Source organism: Pseudorasbora parva, chromosome 15, assembly GCF_024679245.1.
Source record: "Pseudorasbora parva isolate DD20220531a chromosome 15, ASM2467924v1, whole genome shotgun sequence".
In the NCBI taxonomy this organism is placed as follows: domain Eukaryota; kingdom Metazoa; phylum Chordata; class Actinopteri; order Cypriniformes; family Gobionidae; genus Pseudorasbora; species Pseudorasbora parva.
The window spans coordinates 41261507-41283385 of NC_090186.1; the positions used below are offsets into that span (position 1 = coordinate 41261507).

The 21879-nt window shown below is 37.7% G+C and overlaps 1 protein-coding gene across 2 annotated transcripts in view; it reads right to left on the reverse strand.

Annotated features, from left to right (window-relative positions):
* Positions 1-21879, reverse strand: part of ipo13b (importin 13b) — a 47004-nt gene that overhangs the window by 14839 nt on the left and 10286 nt on the right. For both annotated transcript variants that reach the window (XR_010898130.1, XM_067418161.1), the window contains exons 2-11: positions 21455-21580; positions 19732-20342; positions 8513-8653; positions 6600-6741; positions 5008-5174; positions 4369-4489; positions 3398-3545; positions 3028-3209; positions 2909-2935; positions 2164-2298 (exon numbers count right to left, since the gene is read on the reverse strand). Coding sequence is in view for 1 of the 2 variants with exons in the window: in XM_067418161.1 (XP_067274262.1) it covers positions 2164-2298; positions 2909-2935; positions 3028-3209; positions 3398-3545; positions 4369-4489; positions 5008-5174; positions 6600-6741; positions 8513-8653; positions 19732-20342; positions 21455-21580 (1800 nt within the window). In the remaining variant the exon portion in view is untranslated. The remainder of the gene's footprint in view (positions 1-2163; positions 2299-2908; positions 2936-3027; positions 3210-3397; positions 3546-4368; positions 4490-5007; positions 5175-6599; positions 6742-8512; positions 8654-19731; positions 20343-21454; positions 21581-21879) is intronic.

The window sequence follows — 21879 nt, forward strand, 5'->3', positions numbered from 1 at the left end:
GGAAACGATTTGCAGTTAAACACTGCTAAAAGTGTTAAACATTTAAGTATGTGCTGTCTAAGCTGTAATAAACCCCACCAAAAAAGAGGCACTTTTTGATTTTTTTGGTTTTTAAATTCATTTTTGAAAGTGTATATCTCAGGCCCTGTGTGTTCTAGCACCCTGCAGACAGTTTTGGCTATTTCCACTAGATGGCAGCAAATACTGTAAAAAATGTATTTGTATCATGTTGTATGCAAGAATTATACAAATGGATCTGAAGGGAGGAATATTACCTTTTTTATGTAATTTCTACCTACCAAAATCTCTCCAATAAACAAGTCTCTCCATATGCAGTGGTATAAATGCAATAACCCATTTTTTTCCAATCCAATCCGAAATGGGAGTAATTTTGTGAAAATAAGTAACTTGTGTAAAACAAATGCCAAAACGATGCATATCTCTAGAAAGTAGACAGTCTAAGCTTTTTTTAAATGGTACCACATGAGGTGAGAGCTCCTATACAGACATTTTAAATTTAAAGTATATACTCAAAAGTAATTTCTCAATGAAACAACAAACCAAAACTAAAGTTTTCCTTTAGTCAAAAACTGAAACTAAAGTTTATTTAATAATCAATTGTTTAATCAAATATATTTATAAATCAACACTCAATTAAAAATGAGTTGTATATAATTTAAATTGCACTTAAGACATACCAAATTTTTAATGATATATATTAATGATATATTAATTAATTGTTAAAATATAAACATTGGCTGTAATAAAAACTTTTCATGAAATTTATTCAGACATACATTAAATACTGAAGACAACAGATCAAAATATAATATGTAATATAATGCGTTCATATTTAGGCAAATTATCTTTTTATAGTGTAATTTTTTTTTAACTAACAAAGTTTATAGATATTGAAAGGCTTTCGTGAGGTAAATGTACTGTTTTATTGATGTCTTTACACAGTTGAAACGCTAATGGAGTGATTACATAAATTAAAACAAGACAAGACATGTATTTTAATAAATGTCACGATTTCTGTCAATGACTTCGGCCCTCAAAAACAGAAAAAATAATTTTTAGATGGATTCGAAAATTTTGGTGCATCACCAAAAGAAAAATGTTGCTCTGGACAACTTAGCACACAGAACGTGGGGAATTTCAGCATGTATGAACTTCAGAACGAATAAGATCTGCACTTACTTCATTATATCCAGGATGTTTTGGCAGTAAAAGTGATTACTTGAAGGTTATTTTTAATTCTATTAACAGTTAATGCCAGTTTTATCAGATTTTACATTGATCCTGCTTCAGCTTTTTTTGGCACCACTTCTATTTGTGCAGCAAAAATAGATCAAATATTATGCTTGAAACGTCAAGTTACTTAAAAAAATAGTTTACAAAGAAATTAACCGTCATTTATTACTCGTCCTCATGTCATTCCAAACCCGTAAGACTTCTGCTCATCTTCGGTACACAAATTAAGATCTTTTTGATGAAATCAACAAAGCTCTCTGTCCCTCTGTTTAGATTTAGTTTTTTATTCACATATAAACATTGATCAGCAGACATTAACAGGAGCTCAACTGAACATGCTTGGCGCACAAGAACAAACCTCATTGGTTCTTGCTGAAGCTCAAATGTGCTGCGTAACACGAGAATGAACCACAATAGTTCTCGCATGTCAAGCGAACATGCAAGTTATGCATGTGTTGCTGATGTTTATATGTGAATAAAAGCCTAAATTCAATCTGTTCATCATTATAAAGCAATCGCGTCGCTTCAGAAAATTTGGACTAAACCACTCAATTCATATGGATTAGTTTTAAAATCTCATGATCAGAAGCTGTCAAAAGAGGAACAGAAAGCTCTCAAGAAAGATCTTCATTTTGTTCTGAAAATGAACGAAAGTCTTACAGGTTTGGAATGACATGAGGGTGAGTAATTAATGACACAATTTCCATTTTTGGGTGAACTCAGTAACATTCAGCCGATATCTCCTGCGGTTTACTCTTCCAGCGCCCAGAGTAATGCCAATCTGTTCCTGCTGAGAAATGTTCCATCCTATGACATGCTCACGCAGACACAGGGTCTGTTCACACGCAAGCGGGCCAAACGAACACACGGATAAACAAACCCAGAGGCCTGAGCGGTTTAATGTCTTACCGTCTCCTCTGCTAGCTTCTCCAGTTGTTGGATGTACGGCGTGATCAGAGAGTGAAGGTTCCTCAAGATCTCCTCCACTGGTAGTGCAGATAACAGAAAGCCCAGAGCCTGCATCAACCACATACACTGACTCGTCTAGAGAGAAAGAGAGGGATTAAAAAGAGGAGCAGGTGTAATACCATTTTTTTAACCAGACATGATGCATTTCCAGCAGAAAAGCTGTGCAAAGTGCCAAAAATCTTTCCCAGCCAGAACATATTTCATGCTTAATAAACAACTATGCAACCCTGTTTTTCCTTCCCCAAATATAAGACCTCTCCAAAAAAATGTAAATGGTATAACAAATGTTACTTATTTATCATTTTAAGACTTTTTATAACCTTAAATTATCAAACTTAATTTGAACTGGGCTGTTATGCAGAAATTTTTTTTTTTATTGCATGAGCTAAAACTTACGGTAATATCACAAAAGCAATTTCAGAGACAGGCAAATGTTTAAAGACAAATGTTTCTTTAAAAAAAATTAAAAAAAGTGTTTTGATGAATTGTGCAAAATAAGAAAATGAGCGAATTCTGGGAATAAAATATGGATTTTTTTTGTTTGTTTCATTAATACTATGCAAAATCGATTTGAATCTCAAACTGGTTGTCCATAAATGAAAAATTAATATTTACAGCTTTATGAAATAAGCTTTATCTGAGCAACACCAAATGAGTTGATTCATCAAGATAAATGCAAACTCACCTTGTGGATCTGTTTAATAAGCACTTCCTGCATATAAGAAAAAAGGCAGACATTCAGAGGAGAAAAACGGTGCAAATTTGTCCCATATGTGTTATTATCATCATTAGAGCGTGTAATACCTGTGACACAGCAACTATATTGGTAGCGTATGGGGGCAGGTCGTATTTGCACTCTCTGCAGATCTTCTTTAGTGTGGACACGCTGGAAACAGACAGGTCTGGATTGCCCAAAGCCTGCAAAACCAGTGGCAGAACGCTGCTCAGCATCACCGGATGATCCGCCAACCACTCTGCCAACGCTCCTGCAGGGAGAGACGTAATGGGTGAAAATCTGTGTCTGTGTGGGAAAGTAATTATGTGCAATTGTCTGGTCTGGACCAAAGTGTGTGAAAACAGGCAAAATTGCTTTAGATGACAATTTCCTAAAACACAGAAATGGCACAGCGACAGTATTTTAAGGTTACAGGAGCACCGATAGGCAGGCACACACCGATTGTGAACATGACCGTGTCGGCCAGTTGGACGTTGTTTATGCTGATTCGTGGAATGAGGCCGATGAGTCCTGGGATGACGTCAGAATAGTTGACATCTATCGTTTCGGCGATGGACTGGAATCCGTACAACAGCGCTTCGGTATGCTGGAACAAAATAGATGATTTCCTGTTAAAAAACCCATGTGGGGCTGCAATATTTGGGTTGAGTTTTTCTGATGAAAATTGCAATTGCACAATTTTTTAATTATATGCAATTATAGCAATTTTATAGTAATTATAGTAATTTTGTGATTTTATATCACTATGGCTAATAAAATAATAATAATTACATATAATTACAATGACATATTACTAAATAAAAATGTTAAACAAAATAAGAAATACTATTGTAAACAATTATTGTAATACTTCACTGTAAAATGAGTATTTGAGAAAAATATTAAAAATTATAATAAAAATATTAATACTTATTTACAGTAATACTAATATTTATTTGATATTAACTCTTAATTTCTTCATTTTCAAATGTTAAACCAGCAAGCTTTTTTTATGGTGCAAAAAACGCAGGGCGCCCTTAAAATCATCTTCTCTTTAGTTGACAACATCCAGTTTAAAAGTGCTTCTCATTACACATTTGGGAAGATGGTTGGCATATTCAAAAGCGACTCAGTCTCAGAGTGGATGCAGAGATGAGTTTATGTGGAGCCACATTTTCTGTGAACCAAGCCGCTCTGAGACACTGATCATGAGCTGCTCTCGTGTAAAAAAACAAACAAACAAAAAAATCATCACAGAGCCAAGCTTTGCTATTAAACAAGAAGAATCACAGAATTTGCCAGTTCATAGTTGCACTAATCCATATCAGTTTTGGCTTTATTTTAATGAACCGTGCAGCCCTAGCAATGTTCCCCCTTTGCATTGTTTATTTAATAAAACACCAAAAACAATGAAAACTGAATTTTCTGACCTGCCATGTTGTTGTTTGTTCCGTGTTGGTGAGGAGTCGCCCCAGTTTTTCATACAGGTTACTGAGTAATTCGGCTCCCAGCATCTCGTAGACGTACATCAATGTGTCGGATATATCCACTCTAAAAGAGTCAAACATCACAGAAATGCATTGTTTTATCAAGGCCTTGTTGGAGGCTTTTATTAACCCCCCAGAGCCATGTGGATTACTTTTATAATGGATGGAGGCACTTTTTTTTATCTTCGAATTTTGGGCTGCCATTCACTGGCATTATAAAGCTTGGAAGAGCCAGGACATTTTTGTAATATAACTCCCATAATATTCGTCTGAAAGAAAAAAATTCATATACACCTAGGGTGGCTTGAGGATGAGTAAATCATTAGATCATGTTAATTTTTGGGTGCAACACACATTAAACTTTTAAGTATGTTCAAAATAATTATATTAAATATTTAAATAAATTTGATTTGTGTATTATAATAGTATTTAAATATGTAATATTTAATTTAGCACATTCTGAATAAGAACAGCACATTGTCTGCTGTGCCAATTCAGCAAATCCAGCATGAAACTGCTGAGTGTAGAAGAAAATGTTACAACAGGCCCATGAGAATATGAATCACACACACACACACTGACCTGTAGATCCTGAACTGCTCCTTCTCATCTGATGACCAGGAAGCATATTCCTCGTCCGTGGGGAACTGCGCTTTGTGCAGCAGAACGTCTACGAGCTGGAAATACACGGGCCTGTAGACCTGCAGATACACGGCCTGCTTCTCTGCCTCAAACGACATGATGTCATCCTGAAACACACAAAGTTTATAAATTGTTAATACTCTATTCCTCTATGGAGAAATTAAATGGAACATTCCTAATCTAATAGTTTTGCTACTTGATTTAAACCTTTAAACATAGTCATCAAATATTCAGCTAATGTGGACTGTAAAGAAAGACAAGGACACAAGCAAAGGACATTCCAGAATATTCAACACGTGACACACACTGCAGTAAACACGCATCACAGGAGTATATTCAGATAGCGTGTGAAGGACGGTTCAATGTCTCTAACGGACTCTCATCACTGCTGCAGATTTATACACAAAAAACAATAAACCTCCAGTAAAGACACTAGTACAGTCAACACAATACAAATAATATAGGCCTGTTTTTAAGACACTAGAGATTACATTACAAAGATCTTCATTTGTGTTTCAAAAATAAATGAAAATCTTATGGATTTGGAACGACATGAGGGTGAGTAATTAATGACAATTACATTTTTTGGGTGAATTATCCCTTTAAATCATGTCAGTATGGACATGATCAGTCATTTATCATTCAGTAACAAGTCCTAAACTGACATAATGAGCCCAATTTTAACAATCTGAGCATATGGACTGAAGCACACGGAGCAAGTCCACTTAGGGCGTGTCCGAATCCACTTTTGCTAGTTTAACAACGAGAAAAACTGTGCGCGCCCGTCGCATGGCCCAAAAGGGTTGACCCTATTCTCCTGGGTCATGGGTGTGTTTTGGCATAACGTGCAATAAACCAATCAGAGTCTCCTTTCCCATTCCCTTTAAAAGCCAGATGCGCTCGAGCCATGGCGGATTTATATACTGGAATTTGCGAGTAGAAAGACTGAACGCTTCTCCAGAGAGGTATATTAATATTTAAAAATGTGTGTGAGATGCTGCGCGTCCCTATGTGTGTAAGCAGAGTGTACGCGTGTTGTGCACCCGCCTGTAGGCGCATATTACTAATGCACCCTTTAAATAACACAAAATCAACACTCTTGAGTCTTGACTTTAGAGCAGGTTTTTGTTGGTCATTAATGCAATTGTTTTCAGTTCCTCAAAATAGCAACACACTAACAATGCTCCTGAATATACCTGTTGTTTTTTTAGACCAGCATGCCCGTGGATGCAAATGCATTTGCTATTTAAACAACATGGCACAGGACGTGAAATTGATTATTGCGTCAGCCGAAACAACAGAGAAAAAAACATTTGCGTCGCGCCTAGCAATGGGTGTATGATAGAGCCCTTTATCCATCTTCTGTGTGAACTTAAGACTTTAATTTGGGCACTACGCGACTATCCATTTATCATCAGTGAGTGCTGGATTTGTTGGAAAAATGCAGTAATTAATCTGTGCACCTGCTCACTACGGAGGCACTGAAAGGATACATGCACACTGTAGGCATAGATCTCAGCAGTGATGCCCACCTGTAGTGTGTACCAGAAGGTGAGTGTGAGAGAGCTGGTGGTCTCGTTGACAGGGTAGTGTCCGGGGATGCCCGTGCAGAACATGATCATATTCACCAGTGCCAGAAAACTCTGCCAGTGCTCCACCTGCTCCAAAAGAGCTCTGATAGAAAAGAGCAGAGACCTTCATCACACCAGCACTACGTCATATCAGAACATCTTTACCATTAGGGATACACAACATATTGACCATACCAGTCTATATTGTATACAGGCCTTGACATTAAAGGGTTAGTTCACCCAAAATGAAAATTCTCTCATTAATGATGATTCTCTCATCAGTGCATTGATTCATGATTCGGATCGTGTGTCAAACTGCTGAAGTCATGTGACACTGGCGATCCGAATCATGAATCGATACACTGATTCATAACAGTTCGAAACTTTGTTTTGAATTCGGCCCATCAGTATATAAGTCGTTATTATTGCGCACAAAAACGAATTCCCGTCACTTCATAAAATGATTGTAGAGACGCTGTAGTGAAATGGGCTTTGTAACGACGTCTTTAGTGCCTTTATGGGTCTTGAGAGAGGAAATGACATTGGTGTCACTGAAGGCCTTTCTGAGCCATCAGATTTCAACACAAATATCTTCATCTTTGTCTGAAGTTGAGGTCTTACGGGTGTCGAACGACATTAGGGTAAGTAATTAATGAGAGAATTTTCATTTTTGGGTGAACTAACCCTTTAAACACCCACCAACCAGCCCAATGTGGGTGTATTTCAAAAGTGGTGTGTAACGCAGTCACTCCTACTATAGCCACTAGGGCTGGGAATTGACAAACATTTCACGACTCGATTTGATTTCCATTCACAAGCTTTCGATTTGATTCAGTATCGATTATTGTGGCCATATATCAGTACATGGATAATAAATGTAAATGTAACTAATGCTGTAACTATAGGCTACATGGTAGTCAGTTGGTACTACATTAATAGCCTATAATATTGATTCAATACAAACATAAATTACACTCAAGAATGTTTTTATAAAAATAAAGTTATAATGCTAACTTTTCAATTGCATAATCATATTTCTACTCAAATTTGTTTTTTGAAATATAAACATTTAAATGGAGACTGTCATAAAAACTTGACTGATTTATTCAAACTTGCATTAATATTGAAGAACATTACAATTATAATGAGTAGCCTACGTAATGTGGTTATCAAAATCTCTAGAGTTAATTTTTCTAGCTGACTAACGATTTTATGGAGACAGAATGTTTTTTCTCAGGTAAATGTGACATTACATGAAATATTGTTCACAAGCTGCTTTATTGATGTCTTTCCGTGGTTGAAACACTGACTGAGCAATTAAACAGCACCACATTAAACAGTAATGGACGTAATTTGATATCTGAGACTTTGTTTCATAGAAAAAAAAAAAAAACGAAAACAGTTTTTTTTTATTGAAAACGCACGTGTAACAGTATAATGGATCTGTGCGTCAGGTCTTAAAGTGACAGCAGCCTAATAAACATGCTGCCAAGTTATGAGATAATATCAAAAATATCTATATGGCAGTTTTTCCCTATGGTTCCTATGTCAAAATTGTGGCCATTGAAAATGCTGAGTGGCTAATAACTTTGGGAAACTTGTGATTTGTGGACAGAAAGATCTTTTTCTTTTCTGTAAAAAACCCCCACCTTTATTCAGCAGGGATGCATTAAATTAATCAAAAGTGACACATTTATAATGTTACAAAATATTTGCATTCAGGGTTATACAGGTCAGTTATTTTATTGTTTTTTATAATTCATAACACCTAAATAACACAATAAATTACCAGCCCAATGAATTGTTTTAGAAAATGTTTACCCATTTCTAATGGTGTACTATTAAAATTTTCTTCCTCTATTGTGCGTTTGTACCTTGAATGATTCTCTCCCAGAGAGACGGCGATCCGACAGATGCCATGTGACGTCTCCATGTCTCCATTCTGTACGGCGTCTCGCAACTGTTCCTGTAGCTGCAGAACCTGTGGCACCAGCTTCAAGAGTGTGTTCACGTACCTGAAACACACGGACACAGTCCACACAACATCAAACCACAATAGCAACACATTTACAAGTAAACTTTTTTAGTTTGAAAATAAAATAAGAAAGGAGCAAGTACATCATAACACCATCTTCCTAACTGTGTTTTGCCTCATCCTAAATCACTATGGTAAGCCTATAATTAATGATTATTTATATTTTAGATCTCCCATGATGGATTTCCTGGGAAACTGCATACTTTCATAATTTATCCACGCGTTATGTCATATATATGTAAATATAGGAAAAAAAGGTCAGGACACTACTTGTTGTTTAGAGCCACAACAACTGAATCTTGAACTGAAAAGAGTTTGCAAGCAGAAAGGGAAAGTGACAGTAATAAAACACAAATCGACATCGCTTCTATTGGATGTCCACTGACAATGGACATGCAATGGCAATCTCTACACCACCAGTCACTACTTTGCCTATAAATAATCTTGCTAAGTTATAGATTCCACCGTTATCTGAAATGAATTGCAGTAATTATGTCAGCATTGCCAAACTTTTGTACTGATATTTTAAAACAATTGAGTCAAAACAACGGAATATATGCTACTTACTTTTTTCATAAGACATTTTTTCAGATGTCTGTCTTTAGTTATTGAGAGAGCTTTGATGTTGTCAGTGATATTTGCACTGATAATGTCAATCATTTGTGTCCATGAGCACATTGGCGCGACTCAAGCCATCAGATTAATTTGTGCAGAAGAGCAAAGCCAAGCCACAATCCACTTAATACCAAAAACTAACTGGAACTTAGTTTTATGCTCCACTCACTAGAAGGGCTAAAGTTACACAGTGTTGCTTTAATCAGTCATAAGTTACTTACCCTCATGTCGTTCCAAACCCACAAGACTTTCATTCATCATCCGAACACAAATGCAGATCTTTTTGATGCAATCTGAGAGATTTCACTCCCTCCACTGAAAGTCTATTCACCCAAAACTCTGATGCATTCACCCAAAACTCTCAAAACATTCATAAAGAGAATGTAAAATCAGTCCATATGTATCGAGTGGTTTAATCTCAGTCTAACCAAATCGTAGTCGTGTTGTGGTTTGGTTTAGGAAACCATCATTTAGCTGGCTAAAATGTTGGATTGTATCGTTACAAAATGTCCGATTTATACCCCTAATAAACATTCATCAGTGAATATACATGTTATGGGTTTAGAACGACATGAGGGTGAGTAATAGATGACAGCATTTTAATTTTTTGGGTGAACTATCCTTTTAAGTAAGTAAATAAGATCAACTTTAGTTCATGTTGACGTCAATGCTAATACCTGACAATGATACTTTTACTAAACAAAAGGTTTATTAATGCAGTAACATCATGTGCTGCTGTTTTCCTGTACATTTATACTGACTAATTTACATCTAAACACATTCCCATAATGCTCTCTTGACAAACACACAGCATTTATCTGTACAATTTACACTTTCTCTTCTCAAATCATCACTCTCTCCTCATTTGCGGTTACCTCATACCCACGTAAACTTCTGTCATGTTCCTCACCCCTGCTGCCATCTCAGCGCTTCTGGAACAATCTGTCCTCCCTCTCTCCCTCTCTCTGTCGCTCTCTGTCTCATCCTCCTTTTGGTGTCAACAGCAGGAAGGACACACGAGTGGAAATGTTAACGAGGTACGGACAAAGAAAAAATATGAACGGCAGCTCATTACTGGCTCGTCTGAGGCTCGGCGCTCGACAGACACATCAGAGATCACGGCTCTGTGGCATTAAAGAGCGTTTCATTAGGGCAGACATCCTAATGAAACTAAAATCTACAGCGACACACCTTTAAACACTCTTTTATTAGGCTTTTTTCAGATGGAAGGCAAAAATCTTATTTTTTCACTAATTTATTAGGCTTTTTACAGATGGAAGGCAAAAATCAAATTTTTTTTTTTTTTAAACATGTGTGAGTCAAACAATTGCGAGCAGCAATTATCCGGGCTCAAACATTTAAGGCCTTTAAGCATATGCATAAAAATATGTTTTATTTAACAAGCATGTAACCACTTAGATCATAAGTGGGAAAACAACAACATTTAAAGCCAATACAGGCAATTTACTAAGGAAAAATGTTTTTTAAAGTTATACAACCAACTCTTGCCCGATATCCACCACTTTTGTGCCCATAAATATGAGTTTAACATTTGGTGCAAATATCTCTTTTAGTTTTTTATGTTATAGAAACGTATATGTATGAGAGCGTAAAAATGACCCATGGGTGACTTTGATTGGATTTTTTTTGCCACTTGCTATCAAAATTGTGACATTTGGGCATTTGGACAACTATTGACCTATGTTTTTGAATTTCCTGCGGTGGTTATGTTTTGATTAGACGGTTTCGAAGAAAATCGTATTAAAATTTAATTTGAAAATTGAAAATTAAAAAAATGTAAGCACTAAATCACTGTTGCACAAACGAAACCTGGTATGTGTGGTATCGTTGGACTCAGCAGGAATTCAGGAGTCGAAGAAGGAGAATACTGTGAAAAGCACTGGCTCTAAACTTCTCAGCATTGTGCCATGACACCTACAGAGTTTTGTTTTCCGATTAGCCTAACCTTGTCTAACAAATGCTCAAATTTAATTGGCCGATTGAGGCCTTGTTTTTTGAGATATGCCAATGTCCTCATTGACAGATATGGCACCCTGGACAAAGACACTGCTAGCCAATTATCAAGTAAATCAGACTAATGGTTAGATGGTTATAGCCATTCCCCCCCAAAAAAACGTTCATAGCACCACCAAGTGACTGGCCAGTTGCGATGCCCTTTTTCACGCAATCACAGAATAACATAGGTGTGCTGAGTCCGGTGAAAATATCTAATTTCGTTCACGAGTTATAGCCATTTTAGTAAAAGCGGCTCCTCCCACTTTGAACGTTCTGAACCTTTTTTTGTTGTTGTTGTTGATAACTATTGACAATCAGACTCCAGGGAAACTTGCTACTCTGGTTTGGTTTTGTTCGGGCCAAAAGCCTAGGACTAGTCCGCAAAAGTAGGCTTCAAAAAAAAAAAAATTGACGAAAATTTCACCAGAAGGATGAGCAAATCTGATGACGGTTTAGGGGTTATGAGCCATATCGTACTTTTGACCGCTGTAGAGCCCCTGTCGGGCGGATCGGGGAGAGCCTTGGTGACCATGTAGGTGGTGTGAGTACTACCAGCCCTGAACGTTTCAGGTCTCTACAACTTACAGTTTGGTCTGTCCGATCACTTTTAGGGGGAGAATGCCGATCCTTGGAAAATGTAAAAATGACAATAGCGTCTCGCACTTGAACCCCTAATAAATCATTACACCTCCAGCAATCTGATGTAATTATCAACAAAAATATGTTGAAGATCATGTGACAAAACAGGATCAAATGCTCATTTCATCTGAGAATAGGCTAAATGAGGTGATATTACACAAATTGTCATGTAATACGATGATATGATAATGGTCTGTAGGATATGCCAAAGAGATGTTTCACAATACAACAGGGCTTGTTTTCTTCATTTCAACCTGTTTCTGCAGTGCTGAAGGACATGAATGGCTGCCAAGCACACACTAAACAACACTGAAGGATTTCATGTTTTTTTAAAGGGGTCATATCATGGAAAAGATGATATGTCTTGCTCTTTATTTAAAAAAAAAGTAAGATACTGATGTACTATGTAAACACAAGTTCTGTTCCAAAACCCACGTTGGCAGCATTTAAAGGCATTTCAGGCAACCAACTGTTCCAAAGACAGGCTGAAACCTTATGCTGCACTCAGAGACTCAAGATTGTGTCCAAATTCGAATGCAGTATTGCACACATCCCTCACAGATGAAGCAAACACAGAAAGCACACATTGCAAATTAAAACATCATCTAAGATGAATGACACAACATTGCATTAAATACTGAAAGTAATGATTACTCTTCGATCCATTTATTGTATAAACATGCTAATTTTCAAATCCTGCTTTCCATTAATTATATATTGAATATCTTCTGCTTGGCATTTTGTCATTTCATGCCGTGCCTCTTTTTTCAGTGTGCTACAGAAATTTCTAGTCAATGGAAAGTTTGAATCTTTCAAAGTCGCAATCAACAATGAAAGACTGGAAAATGCGAAGGAAAAACTTTTAAAAAAAGAAATTGTTACTTTTATTCAGCAAGGATGCATTAAACTGATAAATAAATGCCATTTTATAATGTTACAGTTTCCACAAAAATATGAAGCAGCACATAATGGGCCCAATTTTAATGATATACCGGTGAGTGCATGGTCTGAAGCAAGTGATCTTAGGGTGTGTCCGAATCTAATTTAACAACAAGAAAAATGGTCGATGTGCTCAGCACATGGTCTAAAAGGGTTAACCCTGTTCTCTTAATGAGTCATGGATGTGTTTTGGGCGTAACGCGCAATAAACCAATCAGAGTCTCATCTCCTATTCCCTTTAAAAGCCAGTTGCGCTCGCAATGATGAGGTGAAGGATGAGGTGGATTTGATATTTACATGCCGGAATTTGGGAGCAGAAAGACTGGACACTTTTCCAGAGAAGAATCCTTTTATTTTTAAAATCTAAAAATGTGTGTGTGTGCTTCTACACGTCCTTGTGTGTGTAATAAGCAAAGTGTAAGCGCGTTTGCACCTGTCTATAGGCGTTTATTACTAACGTGCCCTTTAAATAACACAACATTACGGCGCTATTGACTTTAGACTAGGTTTCAGTTGGTCAGCGCAGTGGTTTTCAGTTTCTCAAAACAGCAACAACAACGCCAACCAAAACTCAAAACACACCTGGTTTTCAGACCAGCACGCTCATGGGTGAACAGATGGGAGCGAGTGGATTGGCTTTTAAAACAATATGGTGCTGGACGTGAAAATAATAACTGCCTGCGACCGCATTGCACCGAGAGTACGATAGGGCCTGTTTCCAGCATTGATAATAAAAATAAATAACTCTTGATCAGCACATCAACATATTAAAATGATTTCTGAAAGATCATATATAAATAAAATCTAGATAAACCAGCTGGTTGTTGGGTGGCTAGTAAATTAGTCCTGACCCATCCCTAGATGGAAATATGGCCCCTTTAAAGTGCTGCATTAGTTTGTCAGTGTGACCCCGTCCTTCCTGGTGTCATTGATCTAATGGCTGGTGAGGCTGTGGCTCTGCAGAGAGCATTTATTCATGAGTTTTAGTTTTAAGATGCTTTCACTAGAATAGGCTTTAAATAAATAAATAATCATGTCAATGACACTGCAGTCAAGGTCAAGAAGGGCTTTCAACGCCATCAGGAAAATGTCACAGCACACCTGTTTGTGTTGAGATGGTGAACGTTGGCCAAATCAAAGGCAATGTCCACATTAATCTGTATGCATTTAAAAAACTGTGTTTTCCTTTCAAAGCGTTTTCTGTCCACACTTGCATTTTTAAGCATTTTCCAAAAGTTGCTAATCCACACTGATGCCTTTTAAAAGCTTAAGTCATCTCACTGCACAAGTGTAAATCATCAAAAAAGGTCACTGATATTATTAGCGCAATATCCCAACTCTCACTGGTATGGGCTAAAGCACAACAGTCGAATGGATGGATGGATGGATGGATATAGATAGCTAGATGATGGATGGATGCATGGATATAGATAGCTAGATGATGAATAGACAGACAGACAGACAGACAGACAAATAGATAAATAGATAGATAGATAGATAGATAGATAGATAGATAGATAGATAGATAGATAGATAGATAGATAGATAGATAGATAGATAGATAGATAGATAGATAGATAGATAGATAGATAGATAGATAGATAGATAGATAGATAGATAGATAGATAGATAGATAGAGACAGAGACATCACTACTGCTCACAATCTAGCCTGCAATTTTCAGCAAATAACGAAATAAATTTCATCATATGACTTCGGAATATTTTTAAACTGCTGATCTAATTTTTAAAAATAATAACCTTGACATTATATGGCATAACTGCAACAGGCTCAGAGTTTCTCATCTCTGTGTGTGCTGTCATGGCTCTCAGACTGACCAAATTAAGTTTGATTTATCAGAGCACAGAATTATTTTCTCACCTCTAACGCTCTAGCCTGGTTTGAATTCTGCCATCTCACTGTTTCTACGGACACGGACGCTCCCTCTGCCTCTCTGTGCAATTACCCTCAAACACCAGGAGACAGATGAAATGAGTTGCCTGGCAACAGGATGCATTTGGTCCAATGGCATCCTCCCGAGAGGCTTGATTGTAATGTGTTTAAACAGTGAGAGGAGGCGATGAGGTGATGAAGACAGAGGATAGCGAGAGAAGACGAGGCACCAGGCATGATGGAGAAAAGGACAAAGGTGAAATGAATAAAAAATAAAATAAAAAATAAAAATCAATGGCGAATCATTGATATGACCTTTAAGAGCAGGTGACACACTCGCCATACTGAACACAAAGCACCACACAATGAGATTCAAGCGGTTGCGAGTGGACTACGGACTTTACACGTTCAGCAACAGATCAAAATATGACAGCTGACAGTAAAAACTTGCACGCTAGCTGTCCATGTGTTTACTCATCAAATCAACTGTCTGTCATCAACAGGGGTGTCAAACACACGGCCTGAGGGAGGAGACTAATCCGGCTCATTTAATGAAAAAAATAAATAAAAAACTGACTGTGTTAGCTATGTGAACACATGAAATCATGGACATGATTCAGATATGTTAAAGAGTAAAAAAAACAAAAAACAATCACACTTGGCTCCTTCGCAGTCAAAAATGACAGACATAGGAAATGAACAGGAAATGCAAAATATATATACGAGAGGTCAGAGAATCTTTTGATGGTACAAGCTACAAATCAGCCGGGGGAAAAGTGCACAGCAATGAAGGAGTGACACCAAAATATCACACACACGCACAGAGAAATTAAATGGTAAGACTGCAAAAGAGCAAATTCTGAGAATATGTAAAATAAAAAATAAAAATCACAACAAAAAAAAAGTTTGCTCTCCCTCTCACACACACACACACACACACACACACACACACACACACACACACACACACACACACACACACACACACACACACACACACACACACACACACACACACACACACACACACACACACACACACACACACACACACACACACACACACACACACACACAGGTAAGACTGTATCAGAGACTACATCTATTCAATTAAACGGAATAAAATGCCAATTAATTGCAAATTGTTTGTATGAAGTATTTTAAATTATTACAAACCATTCGTTATTTTTGTTAGATTTTTTAATGATCAATTACTACTGAGTAACAAAAATGCTTTCCATGTGTTCCCTTTCTAACAAAGTTGTAATGTTTCATTGTAATCATAAATGCTTACATGATTACTGATTCTTATTTAACAAAAACAACAGAAATCCAAAAGCCTCTCTATGTATTTATATTGGGAGCTAAGTTTTTATTTTCAATGCCTCCAGATGGCACTATTTTCACTTAAAAAATTGATTTAAGGTCTTTACTATATTTTAATGTGAAATATTGCATTTATTTAAAATATATTAATTCTAATGAAAAGATAGCAAAAATGTGTTAAATAATAATCCAAAAATATTATTGAACAAAAATGTATTATATTGATTTTCTTGGAAAAAGCAAGTTATTTTTTAAAGGTTTGGTCACGTTTGATCAAGAAGGAGCCGAGTGTGACCCCTAAAGGAAGAGGCCCAGAGGGTTAAGTGAAAAAACTGAATGATGCAATTACAAAATCATGTATTATTAATAATACTAATCAATAATTACTCAACGCTGTCAGAGTTTGACTGAAAAAGAATTCATTCACAGTTTAATTATGTATGTAATTAAAATGAGCCGAAGAGATTCTCATTTCCTAATATGCATAACTTTGTGTTAATGTTTGGTTTTAAATGTCTTATTAAAGCTATGAAGTTATTCAGCTAAGAGCAGCTAGCATTTTTCTCTTCCCAATACTGTATTTAATGATAAAATATCAATCAAATACACTAATAATACTGATGAATTATATTAAATTAAATTCTAATTCAAAATTATACTTTGATTTTAGTTAGTAAAAAAAAAATCCAATACAGCTCTTTAACATAAAATATAAATCTATGCTTCCAATCAGCCCTGCTGCACAAACTTCCCATGAAAAATCGAAATCATCTGTTATCACGTAAGCAAACACTCAACATGACTGCCAGTCTGAACTCCTACACGTTTTATAAAACGGTTAGGTCCAGTCTAACGATTCTGATTGGATTTTGTTGGTAATAGACACTTTTTTCCTAGAGCTAAAATACGTGTTGTGCCTCTAATAAGTGCTTTTGATCTTCTTTTTCCTTTAAATGATATGAAAAATTCTATGCTCCCAATCAGCCCTGCTGCACAAACTTCCCATGAAAAATCAAAAGCTCCCTCTTAAGGTCAACCGTCCTAATCAGACCCCTCATGCCCTGCGAAGTGAATTCAGCTGTAACTGTGTGTGAGACACCTGTAGAAACTATTAGACTACAGCATTAGACTCAAGTACTTGAGCGGTGGACAACTGTCTGTCTCCATCAGGGCAGAAGACTTTAACCTCGTACCACCAGCTTTCCACAATCAGAGATGCTTTCCCCTTTAAAGGTCCGTCCTCAGCATCCGCTGGCTCTTGCTTTCAGCGAGGGGGGAAGGGGTGGGCTCCTGCCGCGTCTGTACCAACCAGAGCGTAAGACATCGCTCCCTCGCTCTGTCTCCATGGAAACGGCAGCCATCCTTGAAATAAACCTGCCGCGGCCGCCCCCCTTCCCTCTCTCCTCTGATGTGACTGTGTTTCAATTTGCCTTTGTTTCAGTCTCTCTTCTGCCCAATCTCTCTCTCTCTCCCTCTCCATCAGTCACTTTCATCTCACCTGTGTTTGCTCTCCATCAGACCATTTTTCTCTCTCTTTCCATCACGTTGTACAGATTTTTGCATTCACAAATATTCCTAAAGATGCATATGCATCTCATATTGTTCAAACAGGTACTTAAGTATATATATATATATATATATATATATATATATACATACATACATTTACATTTAAATTTACACAAACAATAACAACAGCTACTAATAACTCTAATGCTATTATGCTGTTAGTTAATTAAAGCTAAATACACACACACAACACACACACAATACTATATACAGTGAGGAAAATAAGTATTTGAACACCCTTCTATTTTGCAAGTTCTCCCATTTGGAAATCATGGAGGGGTCTGAAATTATCATCATATGTGCATGTCCACTGTGAGAGACATAATCTAAAAAAAATAAAAAATCCAGAAATCACAATATATGATTTTTTTTAACAATTTCTTTGTATGACACAGCTGCAAATAAGTATTTGAACACCCGTCTATCAGCTAGAATTCTGAGCCTCAAAGACCTGTTAGTCTACTAACATGGCCAAGACGAAAGAGCTGCCCAAACACACTAGAGACAAAATTGTACACCTCCACAAGGCTGGAAAGGGCTACGGGGAAAATGCCAAGCAGCTTAGTGATAAAAGGTCCATTGTTGGAGCAATCATTAGAAAATGGAAGAAGCTAAACATGACTGTCAATCTCTCTCGGACTGGGGTTCCATGCAAGATCTCGCCTCATGGGGTCTCAATGATCCTAAGAAAGGTGAGAAATCAGCCCAGAACTACACGGGAGGAGCTGGACAATGACCTAAAAAGAGCTGGGACCACCGTTTCCAAGGTTACTGTTGGTAAAACACTAAGACGTCATGGTTTGAAATCATGCATGGCACGGAAGGTTCCCCTGCTTAAACCAGCACATGTCCAGGCCCGTCTTAAGTTTGCCAATGACCATTTGGATGATCCAGAGGAGTCATGGGAGAAATCATGTGGTCAGATGAGACTTTTTGGTCATAATTCCACTAAACATGTTTGGAAGAAGAAGAATAATGTAAGTACCATCCCAAGAACACCATCTCTACTGTGAAGCATGGGGGTGGTAGCATCATGCTTTGAGGGTGTTTTTCTGATCATGGGACAGGGCGACTGCACTGCACTGTATTAAGGAGAGGATGACAGGGGCCATGTATAGCGAGATTTTGGGGAACAACCTCCTTCCCTCAGTTAGAGCATTGAAGATGGGTCGAGGCTGGTTGTTCTAACATGACAATGACCCGAAGCACAGCCAGGATAACCAAGGAGTGGCTCTGTAAGAAGCATATCAAGGTTCTGGCGTGGCCTAGCCAGTCTCCAGACCTAAACCCAATAGAGAATCTTTGGAGGCAGCTCAAACTCTGTGTTTCTCAGCGACAGGCCAGAAACCTGACTGATCTAGAGAAGATCTGTGTGGAGGAGTGGGCCAAAATCCCCCCTGCAGTGTGTGCAAACCTGGTGATAAACTACAGGAAACATGTGACTTCTGTAATTGCAAACAAAGGCTACTGTACCAAATATTAACATTGATTTTCTCAGGTGTTCAAATACTTATTTGCAGCTGTATCATACAAATAAATAGTTAAAAAATCATACATTTAAATTTTTTGGATTGTTTTTAAATTAGATTATGTTTCTCACAGTGGACATGCACCGACGATGCCAATTTCAGACCCCTCCATGACTTATAAGTTGGAGAACTTGCAAAATAGCAGGGTGTTCAAATACTTATTTTCCTCACTGCATAAAATTACTGGTAAATAATAAGGCTTTGAAAAATAAATCGGTACAAAAAAAGGCTGGTGTGAATATATATTAATTAAATTATGATAGTCTGACACTTGACTGAGAGTTACATTGTACATTAGAAAATATAAATGTGGGTGTATCTCACAAGAAAATGTTCAGGTCACATTTCATCATAAAAACAATTGCATAAAGATAATTAAATCTATTTCTTAGGGGTGTAACAATATGTCATTATATCGGAATTTCACACTATAACAATGCGGTATGTATCGGTGATGTGAACGATATGCATTGAGTTGGTCATATAGACCTTATGTAGCTCCGCCCCTTCTCAGCGCTGCGCTGAAGACTAACCTCTGAGAGTCGGGCTGTGAGATGGTGTTGACGATGGCCTCCACAGCCGTATCAAACAGCTCCGGATCCGCCAGCGCCGTAAAGCTGGCCTCGACCAATCCCTCGCTCTCGTTCAGAGGAACGTCCAACAGAACCCAGCTCGACAGACACTTGAGCACACGGGCTTTCACCAGCGGCGGAGAGTCCGGCTGCCGTAACAGCTGCTGCAGGAGCGGGTAAACGGCCGCCCACTCCCGGGCCAGAGCACCCCTCACCTGACCCTTACGGTACTGCGGCAGCCGGCTGGTCTGGAACTCCTCCGGGAGAACCGTGAGGAGCTCCAAAAGGGCCAAGCAGCGAGCACGGCTGTCCACCTCACCTCCTTCTTCCTGAAACATGCGCACCATTTCTGTCACGGCTCCCGGCCACGCCTCGGGCATCATGTTGAGGGCGAGGGACGCCAAGGCCACGCACAGGCGGGTAAGGACGATCTTAGAGCCGGAGGCGAAGCGAGCGATCTGAGAAAACAGCTGCGTTTTCAGAGAGTCATACTGCTCGGCGGGGATGTCGCCCCAGTAGCGCGAGATCTTGGTGTGAAGGGCGCTGGCGCCGAAGTATTGGATCTCTGGAACCTGCGGAGATGAAAGAAGACATGCAGTCTTTGATTGTGTTTCTCTTTAAGAAGAAAATCAGATGAAATGTACACACAGCATAAAGTTTTCTTGTATCGTTGGTCAGAACAGTGTTTTCGCAAGCCACTTTATTTGGCTTATTTTCATAATAATTTAAAAACATTTTCCCTGAGAATCAATTTAAAAACATCCTTTTGTTCCTGTATATGTTAGAGATGTAATGGATCGTAGTTGAGCCGTACAGACCAGGCCCCACGGTTCGGCACTAGAGCGGAGCAATTAATTGCATTTGCGATAAAATCATTTATTTTATTTTTTATTATTTGGACATTTTAATAATTAACATGCATATAAAGCTAAATAATTGAGTAAAGGAAGGAGAAAATAAATGTCATTTGAAGTTCAACAGATGGACATGTAACCTTAAGTGTTTTTTTCTTTAGAGGCCTTTATAGGTATGAAATGGCCTTATCCTAAAAAAAAAAAAAAAACCTTTACTAAAAGGTAACATATGAAAATCACTTAATTATATTAGGGAGCAAACACAGGTTATTTGGGTGAATATCATGAATCCTGTTAAAAAAAACTGGGTCATATTTCACTCCAAAAATCAAAAGAAAATTTAGCATGAAGCCTATTTTAGGATGATTAATTCTGTTACATTATGATGTTAATTTCATGACAATTAAACACATTTTTGGCACCACTATTTTAATAATTAATATGTCTTATGCAAAAAAAGAGAGAAAGATTAGCATTTCAATGATCAATTCTCATCATAAAAACATTAATAAAGTTTAATAAATTGCAAAGCAATTATGAAGCATGATGGAAAGTTGCGACATCACAATGTGAAAAAAAATCTTTATGCAAAACATGAAATATGACTCAGATGATTTCATTTGTGTCAAATGAAACCAAATGAAATAGAAAACTGAGGCTTATATGTGTAGTTTAGTTGATGCAAAGGCAGCAGCTGCAATGCAACTGCCAGCAATAGTAAAAGTCATTGTGAGACAGCATTCCCGACCCATTTAACTTGAGTATAAAGGACAAGGACAGATGGAAAAACAGGGAATGACAGTGCAGCTAAGAGAACGGGATGTTCTTACCTTCTCTGGTCTCAGTAAAACCCAACAGAACTGCCAGGCCTGAGGAGACACTTGAGCCTGCATCAGCCATTTCTGAGCCAGATTCTTATTCTCAATGTTAGGATCATAATAGAGCTGATGCAGGGCCTGAGAGAAAGAGAGACGGAGAGAAAGAGAGAAACAGTTTTAGACAGTGATACATTGCACTCTGGCCATTAAGGAGCACATGGATACAAACTAATAACGCTTTATTAACCCTGGGTTTCTGGGGGCAGTTTAGCAGACACGCATATGAGAGTGTGTGCATTTAACGTGTATCTCCGGGTCTCACAACTGCTGATGCATGTGCCTTCATTTCTGCAAGTAAAGCGTTTAATATGCTGGAAGGGCAAATTACAGTGAATAATGGCATATTCCAAAGTTTACCACAAAAATATAGATTCAAA